Source organism: Heterocephalus glaber, unplaced genomic scaffold, assembly GCF_053883595.1.
Source record: "Heterocephalus glaber isolate CG9 unplaced genomic scaffold, H.glaber_assembly_v1.0 deba00001542, whole genome shotgun sequence".
NCBI classification, from domain to species: Eukaryota; Metazoa; Chordata; class Mammalia; order Rodentia; family Bathyergidae; genus Heterocephalus; species Heterocephalus glaber.
The window spans coordinates 92,072-112,716 of record NW_028258335.1 but is presented as its reverse complement, the minus strand read 5'-3'; the positions used below and the strand labels follow the sequence as shown (position 1 = coordinate 112,716).

At 42.8% G+C, this 20,645-nt stretch overlaps 1 protein-coding gene, 1 long non-coding RNA gene and 1 pseudogene across 7 annotated transcripts in view; 1 reads left to right on the top strand and 2 right to left on the bottom strand.

Moving 5' to 3' along the window:
- The window catches only part of Cdk7 (cyclin dependent kinase 7), a 67,602-nt gene extending 51,298 nt beyond the window's left edge, over nucleotides 1-16,304 (bottom strand). For all 6 annotated transcript variants that reach the window (XM_087189488.1, XM_087189487.1, XM_087189489.1 and 3 more), the window contains exons 1-2: nucleotides 15,679-16,304; nucleotides 15,336-15,395 (exon numbers count right to left, since the gene is read on the bottom strand). In XM_087189488.1, the coding sequence (XP_087045614.1) occupies nucleotides 15,336-15,395; nucleotides 15,679-15,744 (126 nt within the window). In that variant the 5' untranslated portion in view covers nucleotides 15,745-16,304. The remainder of the gene's footprint in view (nucleotides 1-15,335; nucleotides 15,396-15,678) is intronic.
- LOC147824453 (glutathione reductase, mitochondrial pseudogene) lies at nucleotides 275-10,213 on the bottom strand (annotated as a pseudogene).
- LOC147824452 (uncharacterized) lies at nucleotides 15,796-20,143 on the top strand. The gene is made up of 2 exons (XR_015442333.1): nucleotides 15,796-15,943; nucleotides 16,298-20,143. It is a non-coding gene; the product is annotated as an uncharacterized LOC147824452 (long non-coding RNA).
- The last annotated feature ends 502 nt before the right edge of the window (nucleotides 20,144-20,645 follow it).

Here is a 20,645-nt window from a genome sequence, read left to right as displayed (position 1 = left end):
CTGTCTTCTGTGCCTCAGCCACGCGCTGGTGTAACTCCCCGGTGGCCCCGCGGCCCGGCCCCTCAGCCACGCGGGACTGCAACTCCCGTTGGCACCACAGATGCGCCTCTGACCAGGGCAGGGGCGTCAGCGTCCCTCGCTGACTGACGGAGGGGGAGCTCCCTCCAGCTGTCCAGCGCTGGGGGCCGCACCCTCTTCCCGCGTCTTCTGTTGCTTCCTCCGCAGGAGCGGCGGGACTTGTCGGTCTCACATTCTCACATTCGGGTCTCTGTAGGTGATAGCAGGGAGAGCTCTGTGGGGCGGGGCGGCTTCAAGGGGGAAAGGGGACGGGGCGGAAGGCTCAGTGGTCTTGTTCTCAGCACCTGGTTACCGCTGTCTGCTGCGCCCGGTCTGAGAGAGTCCACGGGTCCGCAGAAAGGAGAGAGGGAGTCCGCCTGACTAAGCGTCAGGTAAGAATCCCGATTGCAGGAAACTTCGGGACCGTTGTCCTTTCCCTTTACGCTGGACGAGTTCGCTGATGCGTGGGATGGTTTGACGGACCTAGTGTGGGCTTCTAAAGAAGGACTTCTGCATCAGAACCAGCAAGCCGGCAGCGCAAAGGATGTTGATCCTGCTAGCATCTTGAGAAAGGGCGCGTTTGAAGGATTCCACTGCAGACGGCGCTGTGCCCGAGATTCCACAGGTGACTTTTCCAAAGGGCTTGGAGCCAGCCTAGAGTTCTCAGCCGGTGGCTGCCTCGGAGGCCAGGCTAACACCCTAATGCTTCCCGCAGCAGGAATATTGCTCCCCTTCTCTCATTTAGACCATAGCAGTTTCCATGAACAGTTTACTAAGCTGATTTTATCAGCACCTCCTTCCAATCAAGTTCTACAGCAGACTTGAATTGCCTGGAGAACTTAATGGATTTCTTTTGATATCTTTGGGCACCACAAACAATGTGTGATCAAAATAAGTAGTGAATGATTAAATGAAAAAGAAACAATCATTACAGTAAAAGACAGTGCCAGTAATCTCCCTCAAACTGTTCCTCCTTCCCTTTGAATAAACTGATCCTAACATTCTCACCAATTCCTGAGGCAGTTCTGGCAGGTCTTTTGTGAGTGTCTTCATGGCTCCCTCCATGCCCTGAATCTATTCAGAATGCTTTCTGCAATTTCTGTCAAAAGTATTATGGTGTGCTCCCCCACCCCCCATACACCCCTTATTCACTGAATCTGACCCTATGTAAATTCTGACTCTTCTGCAATATCGAAGTGACCATGAAAGGTAAATGTTTTAGATCAATTCAGAACATCGAGGCTATGCAATGGACTATGCAATGAAACACACTGAAGAAAGGGGACTTCCAGAACTGCTTCAGAAAGTGGCAAGAACGATGGGATATCTGTGTTTGAAGTAAGGGGAAATACTCTAAAGGGGATAACTGGCAATATACCTTTTACTATAACAAAATTTTAAAAACTTTAAACATACTTTTAAGTCACATCTAGAATACTGAATATAGGCTGCTGAGATAACATGAGCCATGTGGTGCACAACAAAAGGGAATCAGTTTGAACTTGACATTGGTAGCTTTGTCCATAACCAAGGTCCCAACTGATAGGAGACTGGAATCCCCCCCATGGAGCCAGCCTCCATTCACTTCCCCTCCCCCAGCCCCAGCCTCAGAGTTTTCACTAGAGCACAGCTCCTCCCAGTGGCTAAAGCAACACATCTCCTGTGTGCAGCCCTCTTAGGGACCAGCTCAGAAACCCATAATGTCCCACATAGTGTGGAACCAGAACAGCTGAGAGGGTTTGAAAAGCCAGGGAAGCTTGAAGAGGAAGAAAGTGTTTGAAGTAACAGACGGTATCTGCAATAATTCCACTCACCCACATACCCAGAACACTGTTTCTATGCCGTAGAGTTTGGGCCTGTCAGGATCCTTAGCAATGAGGGAGCAAACGTTAATTATGTAAACCTTGTGGAACTCACAGCCATGCTTCATTTGCTCAACAAATTCTTTGGCCGGGGATTTAGCTCAGTGGTTCTGCCGCCTTCCTCCCAAGCGGAAGGTCCTCCACGTGGAGGCTGACTGAAGCTGGAGCTGGGACAACACCACCCTGGCGCCAAACCCCCTGGCCTGAGTGCAGGCACCCACGACCCCAGACGCTCCTCCAGAAGCAGGGGAACCTGCGGGGTGTCCCGTGATACCCTGTGGCAAAGACCACTGCCATGAGGAGACCCTTCCTCAAGGCGCCAGCCATCACAACCAAGAAGCTGCAGAAGTGCAGGTACAAAGGGCACCTGCTGTCCCTGGGAAGGAAGGGTCACACCTCTGGGAAAGCCCCAAAAGTCCAGGGAGAACAGGCAGCCTCTTCAAATCCCCACATCTTGAAACTGCATGTGAACCATGACCTCTTGGGCCTCTGGACCAGAGTCACACTGACAGAAGATGCCTATGGGACTTCAAAGAAGAGAGAGAACTTGAAGATCGGAAGAATAATATAGAATTCAGAGGGCAGAGACACTTAACAGAATCAGTGTTTCAAAAATAAACCAAATGGCTCTATCAGAGTAGTCTGAGATCTCTAAATCTGGAAGAAGAAAATTAAAAGATACCAACATATTAGCAATTTATCCATCTCTCCACCTTACCATCAGCTATCAACCTTTCCTTCAATCATACAAGTAATATTGTTTATATATGGGATGTAATGCTATAAACTTGTAATTATCAAGAAACTGTTCTTTAGATTTTAATGAGGAAAATAATGCAGATGATGGAGAAATATGGTACAACCCTGTTCCTGAGGTTGACTACCTTGGGATGTCAAGTGCCCTGAGGTTTGGAGATGCAAACCCGGCTGTACTAAAGCTTTCTGCTGCCATTTTGCACATACTTGACTGCCAGAGCCTGCAATATTGATTATCCCCAAAACATACTGTAAGCAGTGCAGGCTGCAAAGAGTTAAATCCCTCAAATGGCTTACTTAGAAGCAAGTCTGACTGAAGCTACAGAATTATCACATGAGCACTGCAGTAGTACCCAGGTTAATATGACCTCCCTGCTAACGGGCCACAGTTGACCAGAGTAATGGCCTATGAAGCTCTGGGGCAAATAGGAGATAACATCCGTAGCTGAGATTGGAGTAATCTCACCCAAATTCCATTCCCACAGTTAGTGCCTCCATAGCTTGAAGGACAATGCTCTAGTTACAGCCGTGTAGTTTGTCGATCTTGCTTCTAATTTGAAGATGCTTTGACTTCTCTTTAAACCCTGTCTACATTAGTTTCCATGGTAATTTCAGGTACTGCACATCTGTACATGCACCTTTACCCTGATTGATGATTAACAAAATTCGGTGGATGAGATGGGCTAGTGTCTTTTGTCAAAGGCGCACTGGCCGTCCAGTTCACACTTTCTCTTTAACTCTGTCTTAAGTTTTTCTTCAACCCTGCATCGCACACTGGGCAGGTGGGGACTAGAGACTTACTGCAGGAGTGTCTGGCCCCTGCTGAAAGCAGAGCAGCAGACTGAAGATTTGTTGTGCTCTTCTGAGCACATGGGTGATATTTGGACCACGTAGTTAAATGAAATGATTCCCATGAATTCCATCCATTCCACAAAATTTATGCCACACCAAAAGCAAAGGCTAGGACACAAGACACAAGAAGGTATAGTAGTGCAGGACAGTCCAAGGTTGAAATTTTCTGCAGTTCCTGGGAACTTAGCTGCTGCAAATAGAAATGAATTGGGAGTTATGGAGCCATCTGCACCAAGCCCTACCCCTGTCAAAAAAAGGCAATTCAATTAATTAGCCTTAGCTGGATAAAATAAAATCTCCACCAACTGTGAGGAAATTTTTCATTGAAATAAAAAGGTTGAACTGGGAACTGAACCCAGGGCCCCACTACTGCTGAGCTACACCTCCAGCCCTTCATCCAGGGCTCCTCTCCGCAGGTCAGCGAAGCAGTGTGAAGCTCCTCGGCTGTGCTCTGGTTCCTGCCCATGGTGTGGTGAGGTCCCGGGAGTAGCTTGGAGCCCTGCCTTCATCCAGTGCTCCGCTTAGCTGCTCGGGCGCCTGCAAGGCCCAATTCCACCACCACCACCCCCCGCCTTCTACCTCTTCTGCTACCTGGTCCCACACTACAGAGGCACAGGGGATTATACTTCACATAGTTAAATGGGATAGATTAATAACTAGACAAATTGTTATTTTCTAAGCTGCCCTTGATGCTATGGTATTGCTGACTGTAACATTTGGCCTAAAATGTTGTGATTGATCTAACCAGTTTTCCTTCCTGGTATAAGGAAAATAAAATAGCCTCAGAGTCATTAGAGCCTCAAAACCTAAACACAAGCCATATCTGGAAGACAACTCTGAAAAGTAATCATTCCACAAGGGTTTTAAACACAAGCAACAAAGATACCTGCATTAAGCAATTTTGAAATATCAACCCAGGAATTAAACCAAGGACAGGACCAAAAACTAAAATGAGAAGACATTTAAGCAAGGCACAAACGCAGGCTTCCACGCCAAAAAAAGGAAATTCTGGGGCAAATGAGGTGGAAAAGTAGGATAATCAACCACCTGGACACCCTGAACAGGAAGTAACAATGCAGATACATGAGGCTCTAAAAAATTCAAAGCAGAGATAATCTCTGAGATATCTACAGAGATGATGAACAGAGTGAAAGACATGATTACAGGCTCTAGAGCAGAAACAGATAAGAAAATAGATGAGATCAGAAACATGCTGGAAGCCATGAATGCCCAGCATAAGAAAGAAATGGAAACCATGATCACCCAACATAAGAAATGGAATCCAAGAAACAGATTCAAACAAGATCTTCAGGAGATTAAAAACTCCATTGAAAGCATGCAGAGTAGACTAAGAGAATCTGAAGACAGAATATCAGATATAGAAGACAGGATCCCAGTTAAGGACCGTGAAAACAGAGATTTCTTAAAGTTAGTAAGGGACCATGAGAAATCAATCCAACAGCTGCTAGATGATGCAAAGAAGAATAACATAAGACTGATAGGAGTCCATGAAAAAAACAGTGAAAGTACAATTGACATAAAAAAAACTGTTCACCAGACAGAGGTGGAGAATTGGACACACAGATACGTGAGGCATATAGAATTCCACTCAGCCACGATAAAAAAAAAATCTACACCTAGGCATATAATAGTCAAGATCCCAGAAACCCAACAGAAGAACAAAATGCTACAGGCAGTTAGAGAAAAGAAACAAATCACCTACAAAGGAAAGCCCATCAGAATCACAGCAGATTTTTCAACACAAACCCTCAAATCAAGGAGAGCCTGGGGTGAAGTATTTCAAGCCCTAAAAGAAAATAGCTTCCAACCTAGACTGTTGTATCTGGCAAAATTATCTTTCAAAATTGATGGGGAAATTAGATACTTCCATGACAAAGAACACCTGAGAAATTTCATGAACACAAAACCAGCACTCCAAACAATTTTATGAAATATCCTAGAAAAAGACAATAAAGGTCACAATTTCATGAGGGCCAACAGAGAGAAGACACCACGCAAAGGTAAGGAAATAAAGGGGGGGGGGGATAAGAAAAGAGCCAACAACAATAAAACATCACAGCAAGAATGAGTCAATATCTCTCAATTATAACTATCAATGTTAATGGCCTCAATTCACCAATCAAAAGAAAAAGACTGACAGAATAAATTAAGAAGCAAACCCCCCCCCAAAAAGAAGCAAAACCCAGCAATATGCTGTATACAAGAAACACACCTAACTCAAAAGGAAATTCACAGACTGAAAGTAAAAGGATGGAAAGCAGTTCTCCATGCGACAGGAACCCAGAAAAAAGCAGGGGTAGCAATCTTATTTGCAGACAAAGTAGATTTCAGACCAAAACTAATTAAGAGAGACAAAGATGGTCACTACATCCTTGTGAAGGGAACAATCCAAGAGGGAGAGATGACAATCCTAAATATTTATGCACCAAATACGAATGCCCCCAACTATACAAAACAAATATTAAGGCACATGAAAAACCAAATAAACAATAACATAATTGTAGTAGGGGACCTCAACACCCCTCTATCAAAAATAGACAGATCATCTAGGAAAAAAATTAACAATGAAATTCTAGAACTGAACCAAGCTATTGAACAAATGAACTTAAGAGATGTTTATAGAATGTTCCACCCCACAAAATCAGAATACACATTCTTTTCAGCCGCACATGGGCCATTCTCCAAAATAGATCACATGCTAGCTCATAGGGCAAATCTAAGTAAATGTAAAAGAATTCAAGTTATCCCCTGTATATTATCAGACCATAGTGCAATAAAATTGGAGATCAATAACATAAACCGCAAAACACCCACAAACACATGGAAATTGAATAACACTCTCCTGAACAACCAATGGGTCACAGAGGAAATTAAAGAAGAAATTAGACAGTTTCTACAAGTAAATGATAATGCCACTACAACATACAACAATCTGTGGGACACAATGAAAGCAGTTATACGCGGGAAATTCATAGCAGTGAATGCCCATATTAGGACAACAGAGAGAACTCAATTAACTAACCTAATGCAGAACCTCAAGCTCCTAGAAAAAGAAGAGCACAACAAACCCAAAGCTCGTACAAGAAAGGAAATTATAAAGATCCAAGCAGAAATCAATGCAATTGACACTAAGAGAACGATACAAAAAAAATCAATGAATCGAACAGCTGGTTTTTTGAAATAAAAAAAAAAAAATCGATAAACCTTTAGCCAATCTTATCAAAAAAAAAAGAAAGAAAAGGCTGAAATCCATGCAATTAAGAATGAAAAAGATGTCATCAATAGGTCATAGAACTCAGCTGAGGCCTTAATGATAACTGGTATCATACCTTGGTGTCATACTGAGCATTACAAAGGACAGTGATCTGGTGAACAGATAGCATCTTATGTTGTCATTTTTTGGTGTATACATTTCGTTCCTTATCAACACTAACAATTCTCTGAGAACAGTCTCAGATAGAATCTTACTTCATATCAGCCATTCTCCAAAGAGTTGAACCATAAAACATAAAGAGAAGAAAAAATACCTGGAGAAGAAATTCTTAAAACAACCTGTGAGAAAGTTAAGGGGTACAAGAGGAAAGTTGGATTTACAAGATACTCTGCAGGGTAGAGCCAATGTACTGGCCCAAACTCAAGGCCACAAAGTGGTACATAGTTCTTCCTCAACCTCAGAGGACTTCTCCTATGAAGACAAATTCTTGGATGCAGAATTGCAGAACTCTCCACAGGATGCCCCTGAGGCACATAAGGTGGTCCCAAGTTCAAATCTGGATGCAGGAGAGAATTTCTCAGCCTCAGAACATTTGCCCTGCATCTCTTCAAGCAAGTGCATTCTTATGCACCAGGATGGGCCTAGATCCTCTAAGGTGCTTTTAAATCAAGATTTGATGAAGAGGGAGAATTTCTCCTTCGTGACACATTCCCATTTACCTTCCTCCTTGGCCAATAACCCCTCAGAATCTGCAGTATTTACTGAAAAGAAGAGTCTTGAATATTTACTACAAGCTTGTTCAAATGAAAAGGGATGTGGCTGCCTTGGAGGATACAGAAGATGTGGAGCCCTTTACAAAAATGCTAAGAATAGCAAAAATTACCTATCCTGAGAAGATCCCTCCAAAAGCCAGCCTCTCTTATGTGTCTAAAAGACATCCTAACTGACACTGAAGATGGCTTGGACAGGGAAGGCCAAGAGGAAAGGGAAGATGCTGAGAAGCCACCTGAGAATTCAGCCCAGGAAGCAGGTCCCAGTGCCAAAACACCTGCAGGGCTGTAGGACTTGTATAGTGGCTTTACGTGCATGGGCTGCTGCCAGGTCTTTCCCAAAATGCAGATGCTTAAGAATCATCTGGAGCATGGGATTAAGGGTGGTGCTTCATGCCTTAGTCTTGCATTTGCCAAACTAAGGAACAAAAGAAAGCAAAGCAAGAGAATCACTGGGCGAGAGAATATAAAAACATCACAACATCTGGATGTGATATGAGGATACTTTTGAGGTTCTTGTTATTTTTGGCTTTTTGTAGTTTTATTATAATAGGAACTAAATTATTAAAATAAATAAATATGCATTAAATTATGTACTTTTAAATTTTCTTAATTTTATTTTATCTCATTCCCAGCCCCCATGTACAAATCCTTTTTAAATTTTTTTTTTAATTTTAAAAAAAAATAAATTTTGTTCTATTTTATCCCATTCCCCTCAAGTATCCTCCCATCCCTATGTACAAAAGCTTTGTTTCCATTTTTTCCTTCTATTTTCACTTTTTTTCTTGTCCCTTCCCTTTTCCCCTCGCTCCTCCCTTGTTCCCCTTCCCATTTGAACATTTTCTTCTCATTTCCTAGTATCTATTATATATTTCAGTCCTTATTTCTACTTTCAGTTCCTCACTCTAGAGAAACAATGCAGTATTTAAACATGTGTGTCTGATTTATTTCACTTAAGAGTATGGTCTCAAGCTCCATCTATTTAGCTATAAATGTCTGAAGCCCATCCTTCTTTATGGCAGAGTAGTACTCCACTGCATTAAAAAAATTTTCTTTATCCACTGGTCAGTTGAAAGGCATCTGGGCTGTTTCCAAGCTTTAGCTATTACAAACTGTGCCGCTATAAACATGAATGCGCATATATCGCTGTGGTATGAGGCTTTTAATTCTTTTGGGGAGATATCAAGAAGGGGAATACTGTGTCAAATGGAACCTCTAGTTTTAGTTTTTTGAGAAATCATCACACTGATTTCCACAGTGGTTGCACCAGTCTGCACTCCCACCAACAGTGGAAAAGGGTTCCTTTTTCCCCACAGCCCCGTCAACATTTGTTATGGGTTGACTTCTTTCTTTTTTTTTAACCACAACAAGCCCTTATTAAGGAGAAGGGACAAACTACCGGACTGCCTCTGAACTCAAAAGCCTATAGTATTTCATCACATCCAATTCCCTGCATATGGATCCCAATCACCTTTTCCTCTTTGTTGGCACAAATCATTTTCATCACGCATTTTGTTTTCCTTGTGCTCACTGCATGGTACATTGGGGTGAAGGTGGTTGAATATTGTCTTTTCCATATTTATGAATGGCCTCATCTTCTGTAAGCCCTACTGTCTCAACAGGAGGGTGACTGAAGACCACAGTGGGGATGTTGTCATAGTCTAACTTGGAATCTTCTTTGCATTCGAAAAGTCTATGGGCAAGTTTTCGGCCAGCAGCTATTGCAACTGGAGTCAGAAGAGCTTTTCTACACACATCCCCAACTGCGTAGATGCCTTTGACACTGGTGTCCTGGAATTCATCTACTATGATAAGACCTTTCTCATCAGTTTGAATACCCAGCTTATCTAAATTCAGGCCCTTGGAATTTGGATCCCGTCCAATGGCTCACAGCAGGCAGTCAACATCCGAAATCGAGGTCAAGGTGAGTTTCCTACCAGGAACTGCAGTAACCACGCTGAGTTCCAAGCCCGTGGAAGTCTTTTTAACTTCCTCGACCTGTGAGTACTTCAGGACCTCCACATCGGCGTTCTCCAGCTCTTCAGTAAATTGGAACTGATTAGTGAATCAAAATCTCTGAGTACCTTATGCCGTATCATTAGCACTGTCTTAGAGCCCAGGGTGGAGAAGATCCCAGCTATATCCACAGCAACGTAACCTGTGCCCACGATGATGCTATGCCTCGGCAATTCTTCGAGCTGAAAAAACCCATCCCTGGTTATGTCTAGGTGTGCACCAGGGATCTGGCTCTCCCGAGGAAGTGAGGGCATGCCGCCTGTGGTGATCAGGATGTGAGGAGCAGTGTATTTTTTTCCACTGACCTCTACCGTGGGCTGGGGATCACTTGTGAATGTTGCATAGCCATGGATGATTTCTATATTAGACTTGGTGAGATTGTTTTGACAGATAGTGTTCAGGAGGCTCATGTAGGTGCCCCACTTCTCCTTTATTACACGCCAATTGAATTTACTCTCACAACTCTGAAAGCCATAATCAAAGTGATCATGTATGAACTCAGAGTGGACTGCTGTGTTCCACATGACCTTTTTGGGTACACATTCAACATTCACGCAAGTGCCGCCCAGCTTGTGGCTCTCCACCACCACGGCCCTGGCGCCCAGGTTGGCTGCCCGGCGAGCGCTGGCCAGCCCGCCCGAGCGGCCCTCTATCAACCCTGCACATCATGGCGCACGAGAGGGCGCACCAGGAGCCGGCGGGGGCGCGCCTGGTTAACTTCTTGATAGCAGCCATTCTTTCTATAGTGAGATGGAATTTCAGTGTTGTTTTAATTTGCATCTCACCAATGACCACGGTGTTGAACATTTTTTCATACATTTATTTCCTGTTTCTACTTATTCATCTGAGAAGTTTGACATTTTTTTTTTTTTTTTTTTTTTTGGAGACAAGGTCTTGCTACATAGTCCAGGCTGGCCTTGAATTCACAGTGATCCTCCTGCCTCAGCCTCCCAAATACTGGGTTTATAGGTGTGCACTAGACTTAAAACATAATCTATAAACACTTTAAAATTTAGCTACAGCAAGAATATGTAGTAACTCACACGTAGCTAGTACTAGGAGGCAAAAGGAGAATGGGAATCATGAATCACAAAGGAAAGGGGCTGTAGGTATGGCTTAGAGAAGAGCCTTGGGTTCAATCCTTTGCACTGTCAAATAAATAAGAGAAAGAAGAGAAAAATAAATAAAAGAGAGCACCCACCTAACAGTGTGTGTATGTTTATATCACTCAGAAAAGCGACAAACTGATTCTAAAATTTATAAGAAAAAGAACAAAATAAAAAAGAGCAAAAATTTTTAATTATTGGGCCGGGGATGTAGCTCAGTGGCACTGCACCTGCCTGGCAAGGGCAAGGTCCTGAGTTTGATCCCTGGTTCCATACACACACACAAAAAATTAATTATTGCATTTTCCAAACATAATAAAGAATAATCTCATGAAGCCTTTTACTTAGTACCTGGATGTAACAGTGACTAACTAGTATGTTACACTTACTTCATTCATTCACCCTTTCTCATTTGTTGGGTAAAATATTTGAAAGCAAATCCTATACTTCATATCACTTTATCCCTATACGTTAAGCATCTCTAAAGACTTGGACATTCCTGCATAACCATAAGGCCACTTTCAAACTTAACAATAATGCCATAGTAGCACCTAATACCTAGGAGTGGTTCCTAGTCAAATTTTCCTGATGGTTTCAAATTTCCCAGTTGGCTCATATACTAGCCAAGACCAATTCAGACAAGAAAAACAAGGTACAGTATATGGAACTTAACAGATTTCAAAACTTATTAGAAACCAATAGTCGATTGCCTTGCAAGTGCAAGGTCCTGAGTTCGACCCCTGGTACCAAAAAAAAGAAACCAATAGTAATGAAAAATATTATAGTATTTCAGCAGGAATGAAAACAATTAGTCATTGGAAGAGAATAGAGTGCCCAGAAATGGACCCAAGTATATAACAAAACCTATCCCCCAGGTATATAGGGGAACAGAACAGGTTATCAGCAGGGCATAGAGGTGCACACCTATAATCCCAGCACTCAGGCTGAGGCAGAAAGGCTGCCATGTTGGAGGCCAGCCTGGACTATATAGCAAGACCCTGTATCAAAGAACAAAAAAACAAAAGAATATTTTGGGAAAAAAAAAAAGAACAGGTCATTAATAGTGTTGGGACAGCTAGGGAAAAAAGCATTAGATCTGCATATCATATAATGTACAAATATTAACTGTAGATGAATTAAGATCTAAACATTAAAATACTTCTAAATTTTTGAAAGAAAATAAAGGAAAATTCCATATAATCTGGAAGAAATACACACAAGTAAACCTATCAAGGGAAAAAAATGAAAATTGACCACATTAAAATCCAACTTTCAGTACCTTAAAAGATACCATAAGAAAACTAGAAGCCTAGCTAAAGACTGGGAGATGGTATGTGCAATGCATATTTCTGAGAAAGGATCAATATCTAGAATATACAAAGAAGCCGGGTATGGTGGGGCATACCTATAATTCCAGCACTCAGGAGGCTGAGGCAGGAGGATCGCCATGACTTTGAAGCCAGCCTGGACTACACAGTGAGTTCAAGGACAGCCTGAACTACATATGGAAACCCTGTCTCAACAAACCAAATCAAACAAACAAACAAAATAAAAGAATTTTTTTAAATCAATAGAAAGAGAAAATATATAAGCAACCCAGCCCAGAAATACAGGTCACTGGTGGCATGTGTGAGGTCCTGGGTTCTATCCCCAAAACCACCAAAACAATGAAAGAAGTAATTCACAGAAAAATAGAAGAAAGTCTAAGAAAGTCAATAAGTCTAAAAAAAGATGATGCAATCAGAGAGTTTAACTGAGCAAAAATATGCTGTTTTTGACCCAGATAATAAATGTCAGAAAGTCTGATAATACAAACGATGTTGAGAATGTGGTGGGAAGAAAACTGGTCTAACTATTTTAGAGAGCAATTTGACCTTATCTGCTGAAGCTGATGTTGAAATACTGAGGCAACAATTCATGATTGGTTTTAACTGTGTTCTCCAGAGAAACACAAACATGCACAAAAGACAACTCACGGTGCTCAGCATGGTGGTGCATGCCTGTAATCCCAGCACTCAGGCAGCTGAGGCAGGATTTGATGTGAGTTCAAGGCCAGCCTGGGCTACATGAGGTCAAGGTCAGCATGAACTACATGGCAAGACCCTGTCTCAAAACAACTAAAAATACCATCGCCGCCACCACAACAATAACAACAACTCAGTGTCCAGAGAGGACTAGATTACAGGAAAACATTCACAAACACCCTAAATATCTATAAAGAAGAATGTGACTAGAAAATTTCACTGAGAGATGACAAAACAGAAACCCTCCTGAATGTTCTTCAACTTCGTATTTGGTGCTTTAGAAGACTGCCGTGAATTATTGGATCCCACTACTAAGGAAAGCTGCTGAAAAGGTCATAATCCTACAATTCAGAAGAAAAGAACAAAAAAGAAAGAAAAGAAAGGAAAGAAGGAAGGAAGGAAGGAAGGAAGGAAGGAAGGAAGGAAGGAAGGAAGGAAGGAAAGGGAAGGAGCACAGAACTCAGTAACTGAGAAACTAACTACCTCCTCCTGAAAGAGATCAGTCTCCAGAGAAAAGCTGGAAGTGTTAAACATCTTATACTACAGGGCATTAAAGACAAAAACCAATAAGCAAGTTTAATGAAAAGAAAACACCGCTAGACATTTTCTGCTGACTTTTTTAAATATCAAGGATAAAAAAAAAATTCTGCACATATCCAAACAGAGAACCAGGTTACCCATAAAAGGACAAAAGTCAGGGTGACCTGAGATTTTTCTCTTGCAATTCTAAATGCCAGAAGACAATGGAACAATTGCTACAGTTTTAGTGAACCAAGAGTTATATATCCTGCCAAGTTATTTCTGTATGAAGGCAAAATAAATGGAAAGCATTCTCAGATATCCAGGCGTTAAGAAAGTTCACCAACCAAGAATTTTTTCTGAAAAATTAGCTGACTGATTCACTGCCGCCAATGGAGAACATGAATTAAAAATAACTAAGGTGTGGGCAGGCAATTATATGAAAGATTTGGTGGTAAGCAACTATAGGGTAATAAAACTAAATGCAGAAACAGATTTGTAACCTAGATCTACAATTTTCAGCTTATGTAGTTTTAAACTGTCAAAGAGCATGGAAATATTCGATGTAAAACAGTTTTATTTTTGCCAAAAAAATATCAGTGTCATACAACAGAATCTAATCACCAATGAGCAAGAATAAACCTTACGCATATGTAACAGTATGGAGGATTTCTGAAATAATGTTGATTCAGAAAAAACAATTTGCAGGGCCAGGGATTTAAGCTCAGTGGTTCCGCCAGCTGCCTCCCAAGAGCCAGGTCCAGAATTTGATCCCCAGTACCAAAACAAACAAATAAAAAAAACCAATTTGTGGAATACATCCTCTATACAAATATACACCTATGCAGATGCATACTGTTTGAAAATATACAATATTAATATCATTCTGATATACATATGTTTGAGACAAATACTGAAAAATGAGAAATAATCTAAAAGACCACCAATAAGGGATTAGATATACAAACTGGGAAACAGAAACATAAATTCAATGTGAGCCAAGTGTGGTAGCATGCACCTGTAATCCCAGCTACTCAAGAGGCTGAGACAGGAGAGTCATCAGTTTGAGGGCAGGTTGAGTAACTTAGTGATTGTTTCAAAATATTAAAATGTAAAAAGGGTCAGGGATGTAGCTCAGGATCCAGTGCTTGCCTACCATGGACAAGGCCAAATTCAATCCCCAGCACCACAAAAAATAAATTCGATATAATCTGAGCTAAATCCCTGGCCCGAAATTATGTTTTTAAAAGGGGAGATCCATAGCACCAAATCCTTAATGTTCACAATAGAAAGGGCTAGGGGTGGGGATTTAGCTCAGCGGTGCCCCAGCCTGCCTCTGCAAGGTTCTGAGTTCGATCCCGTTACCAAAACCAAAAGCAAACAGAATAGAAAGGCCAGATAGTGTCTAAAACTGGGGATGAAAAAAAGAAACAAAACTGCGCGCACGCACACACACACGCACACACACACACTTAAGAAATGATGCGCACCAGGCATGGTGGCGCACACCTGTAATCCCAACTCTCAAGAGGTTGAGGCAGGATCACCATAAATTCAAGGCCAGCCTGAGCTACATAGCAAGACCCTGTCTCCAAAACAAAAGTTACTCTGGGCTGGAGATTTAGCTCAGTGGCACCGCGCCTGCCTCACAAGCGTGAAGTCCTTAGTTCGATCCCCGGTACCGAAAAAAAAATTACCAAACAAAAGTTACTTAAATCATTTAAGAAAATGCACATCAGTACTGTTAAAGCTCCCGAAGGCCTTTCGTGGTAAATTTGTGCACAGATTATACAACTATGACACAGAGTGGACGCAGTGAGGCAAACCCAGTGACCTGGAAAGATAATGGTATCAACTAGTTTTGAGGACTCAACAGATGGGGCGGCTCTTGTCCCCTCAGCTGACGTCCGAGTCTATGCAGCAAAAATAACATAGTGCTTTTTCTTTGTAATTCACATTAATGCAGCGAAAACTAGTTCAACTCCAGAGCTCCATCTTGGAGCACAAGGCCCCGAGTAATGCTATCATCTTGGAAACGACAAGAGTAACCGCGTTATCAGTGTGGCCAAGGATGGAAAACCGGCCACCCGGACACATTCATGGAGACGAAGAGGAAAATACCTGAGCCTTTCACTTACTTTCTTAATGGCGACGATCTGGTTGGTGTTCTTGTCTCTGGCCTTGTAAACTGTGGCGAACTAGAAAGAGAGGGACAAGTTGGGGCCGAGGTGCGTGCGCTCGCAGAGGACCCGGGTTCTTAGCGGGCGCGCTGGGGCCTGGAACGCGGTCGCGCGGTCCACGTCCCGCTCCGGCCTGCTCTTCAGGAAGGAGGGAACGCCCCAGGGGCCCCCCAGGAAGTAACGAGGGGCAGCAGGGAGGACGAGTAGCCGGGTCAGTCCCGCGGCTCCAGCGCAACCCGCAGAGGCCGAGGCGGCTCGGTCTCTCTCCTCTATGTCCTCTCAATCCAGTTCCAGCTCTCACCTGTCCCTCCCCGAGGAAGTCCAGTTTCTCATAGCGCTTTGCTCGAGACTTCACGTCTACAGCCATTCCACGCACAAACCCGACTTCAGCCGAAAAGAGCGAGCGCGCTGGACAGTAAGAATTCAGAGCTGCCCGAGAGCCACTAACACATACTTCCGCTCACTGGATGCAGACGTCTAGGAGCTCCGCCTCACTTCCGGGATGGTCGGGTCGCGCATAAAAGGGTCCGGGCGGAGCCAGCTTCGGAAGCTGAGTGAAGTGTCAGGTGAGACTTGTTTCCGGAAGCTGTGTGTTTTCGGCGGTCTGTCTCCCTCTGTTACCGTTTGGATTCGGGTATTTTTTTCACTACGAAGGACGAGTCTGCCTTCTGGTAGTGTTCTGCGTTCGGATTTGATGGGTGTATATAAATGTGGAAGACTTGGCCTTATAAATGATCTCGCCTTCAGGTTCTTGCTCAAGCGCGTCCAGTCGCCATGGTTGTTATGGACGCCTGCTCCCCTCTTCCCTCCCTTAATCTCTGGTTAGACTGAATGCCAAATTCTTTTCTTTTTCTTTCTTTCTTTTTTTTTTTTTTTGTGGTACCGGGGATCGAACTTGGGTCTTTGTGCTTGCGCGGCAGGCGCCGGAACCACTGAGCTACATCCCTGGCCCGGAACGCCAAATTCTTCAAGGCTGGTCAGGATTAATACCAGTCCCTTCGTAAAGAAACAAGCCTAGGGAAACAAAAACCAACTCTAATAAAACGTGTGTTTTATGAAATAGGTTTCTTGTCCTCTAAATGGAAATGGTAGACTACATCATAGGTGGGGTTTTTTTTCTTTTGGTACCGGGGATCGAACTCGGGTCCTTTGCGCTTGCGCAATAGGCTCCGAAACCACTGAGCTAAATCTCAGGTCCCATCAAAGGTGGCTTTTGAGAACTAAATGAAACATGCAGAAAGTTCGCACATAGTAGCTGTTAAGTCTAACGGACCGGGCATGGTTGTGCAGGCTGAGGCAGAAGGATCACAAGTTCAAGTCAAGCCTAGGCAATTTAGCCAGGCCCTGTCTCAAAATTTAAAAAGCGCTGAGGGGGGTGTAACTCAATTCGAAAGCCCTGGGTTCAATCCCCAGTACCACAAAACCGGGAAAAATAATTTAAACTGTGAAAAGTACGGAACTTATCATAAGTGTCTATAGAGCAAACATGTTAAATTTATTTATTTAGCGAATATATATTGAGTGCTTTCTGTGTCCCAAGCGCTGTGTAGACTCTAAAAAATCCAAACAAGTGGGAGATAAGGAAGTCAAATATGATACACAATGATAAAGGCTACAGACACAATAAAAAGCAGGGACAGGGAGTGGGGATAATGATGCAGGATGTTGGAGTTTTAGATAGAGTGATACAAGAAATCACTGAAAAGCCACTTTGGGGATTTGGGCAAACAAATTATGTTTGGACAATATTTTAAAAGGTTCACTCTGGCTATTGAGAGACACTACACTAGAAACTTAAAACGGCAAGGAAAAAAAGGCCTGCTAGAGAATTACTGCAATAATCCAGATGCTTTGCGAGGGTGGTAACAGTTTTACCTCTAGCCAACAGGATTTTCTGAGTTGCAGGGAAAGAATGGTTCCAAATTTCTGAGCTGGACCAGCTATCAGCATGCAATTATTTCCCTTTTCTTTGCATTCCATACTTCTAAGTTGATGATCCTCATTTTTCAGAGTTGTGTTGAAGATGGCAACAGAATACTAACGGCAATACAGTAATTTCAACAGGTTAGTGTAGCAATTGGGTTTTTTGCTCTAGAACCAGATTTTCTGCCTTTCAATCACTAGGTTATGGCAGGCAGATTATTATCTGTACCTCCTTTCCTTCTCTGTAATAGGACACAAAGGATTGCTCTGAGGCTTAACTGACTTTACACCTGTGTCATAGTTATTTCCCTCATTGCTGAGAAAAAACACCTGACACCCAAAGTTAAGGGAGGAAAGGTTTATTTGGTTTACAGTTGGTAGAGGTTTCATCTCATAGTGGGCTGGCTCCACCGCAGGGTGGCATGGCAGACAAGCATCATGGGGGAGAAACAGTTCATGGCGGGCAGACAGTAGCAAAGCAAGCAAGGGAATTTAGCAGCTACTTTCTGTTCCTTTTATTTATTTATTTATTTTTTTTTTGGTACCGGGGATCAAACTCAGGTCTTTGCACTTATGTAGCAGGCAGCGAAACCACTGAGCTAAATCCCCAGCCCTTTCTGTCCCTTTTATACTCTATCTAGGCTACCAGGATTAGGGTGGTGCCAAATCAACCAGTGGACTGATTTAGTAATCACACACCCTTAATCCCAGCATTATACTCCAGATCCAGCCACCTCTTTGAAAGCCCACCTATGACCACATGAGGCTTCTGGGGGGACATCTAGACACAAAGCAATAACAACTTGTAAATCCCCAATTAGTCTCTGACAAATGTTTAATTAGTCATTACTAGTCATCTCCCCGCCCCTTTTTAAGAGTAGGAATATTTATTGGGGAATAGGAATAGCTCCTCAGACACAGGAGTGGTCCTTCATGGGTTGCCTATCTTTCTCCCTGTCACTACTTGGATCTACATAAAACTCTCATACATTGCAGAAAACCCCACTATCCTTACCACTTTGTGTGTGTGTGTGTGTGTAGTACTTTTGAACCCAAGACTTTTGCACTAAGGTATATTCCCAGTCTTTATTTTTTTATTTTGAGCCAGTCTTGCTACACTGCTTAGTTTCCCAGCCTGGGTTCAAACTTGCAATCCTGCCCCAGCCTCTCAAAGTGCTGAGATACATATTTCTTTTTTCTTTTCCATTTTTAACTGTAACAAATCATACCTGGTGATGCAGGGTGCCAAGGTCAAAGTTCCTTCTGAAAGACATTATTGACAGTCATTTAATCTCACTTGTAGTAGAAATAAGTAATGAGCTGATCTGATGGTACAACTAGAAGGCTTCAGATTCCTAAGTATGTTATGGTATGGACATTGATATTCACACTGTACCATGCTACTGACGTGTACATTCCTATCTTGAGACATTATTTTGGTGCTGGGGACAAAACCTAGAGGGCCTTGTGCATGCTGAACACATAATGAACCACTGTGCTGCACCCCTAGCCTGGAACATCTGAATGTAATGAAACAGTGTATTGTATTTACAAAGCCATTAAGCATTTGCATAGCATTTTACAGTTTATAAAGCACTTCTACATATCTGTATTAGCCAGCTTTTAAGAAGGTTGTAATTATCTTTGCCTTATCTCCCACAAAGAAAATAGGCTGCTCTGTGTGATCAATAGAATATGGCAGAAGTGATTTTGGAAACTAGGTCATCAAAGGCTTGTCATTAAACTCTTGGATCATTTGTGCTGGGAGAAGCCAGTCATGTCATAAATTAACTCTGGCAGCCCTGTGCCCACACGGAGGAGCTGAGGCCTCCTGCCAACAGGCAGCATCAACTTGCCAGCCATAGGAGTGCACCACCTAGGAGTGGGTTGGCCAGCCCTCGCCTTGCTCTCAAATGCCTGCTGATGGTGGCCTCCTGAGAGTCACAGCAGCACAGGGAAGCTGCTTTGGAACTCCTGACCCAGACCTCAGGTAACTATGAGCTATTAAGTGACAACTGGCTTTGGGGTGTGTGTGATTATTTGTTTAAGCCACTTAATTTTGGGGCAGTTTGCTACAAAGTAATAGATAATACACTAATTCATCCAGCCTGTTACTCTGTACAGTACTGGAAAGCTGACACCTGGACAAATTAAGCAATCTGCTGATGGTTGCATGAAGTCTTTAATCCCTACATGCAAATAAAAGCTATGGGACTTTAAGCCTTGCCAGAATTCTTTTCACAAAGAATCCCGTTATAGCAAATCCCACTGCCATGCTTTTTAGCCAAACCTGTACTCACATATCCTATACAAGTGATCTTTTTTCCCCTTTCCCCTTTCATGGCAATAAAGCTTGCCTTCACATAAAACCCACAGCTGTGGTATTTTTTTTTTAATTTTTTTTTTGTGGTATTCATGTTTTCACCCATTGTTCCAGTGTTATTCAAACCACTCTTCATTACTTGCACTACTGTTTTGGGTTTTTTTGGTACCAGGGATCAAATTTGGAACCTTGTACTTGTGAGGCAGGCGGCAGAACCACTGAGCTAAATCCCCTGTTCTGCACTAGTTTTTGAAAGCAAAAATAAATAAGAAAGCTAAGGGGGAAAAGGAAAACAGTGCTACTATTTAAGTAATTTTCTCAAATAAAAAATTTTGAGGGGCCAGGGATTTAGCTCAGTGGTTCCACTGCCTGCCTCACAAACACAAGGTCCTGAGTTCAATACCTGGTACCCAAAAAAAATTTTTTCTGGGGGGAGGTGCACTACTGGGGATGGAACCCAGGGTTGTTCCACCATTAAGCTACATCCTCAGTCTTTTTTTTTTTTTTTTTTTTGTACTGAGGATCAAACTCAGGACCTTGCCCTTGTGAGGCAGGCATGGTGCCACTGAGCTAAATCCCCAGCCCAGTCCTATTTTTTGAGACAAGGTCTAAGTTGCCCAGGTAGACTTGAACTTGTTATCTTCCTGGCTCAGCCTCCCTCAGTGCTGGGATTACAGGTGTGCACCACTGCGCCCAACTCCAAATTCTATTTTTTGAGACAGGCTATGTAGTTCAGGCTGACCTTGAACTCACTATATAGCCAGGCTGGCCTCAAACTTGCAGTTCTCCTGCCTCAGCCTCCCAAGTGCTGCAATTACAGGAGTGTGCCACCACACCCAGCTCCAAATAATCTTTTAAATAAAATATGCTAAATCATATATTTTTCACAAGTCATCAGAGCAGCTTATTGCTGGCATCAAACCCAATCCCCTATCTCCTATTTGTGTTGGGCAACATTCACCCTAAGCTACAGCACAATTTAAGTGAACAGGCCCGGGGATTTTGCTCAGTGGCACTGTGCC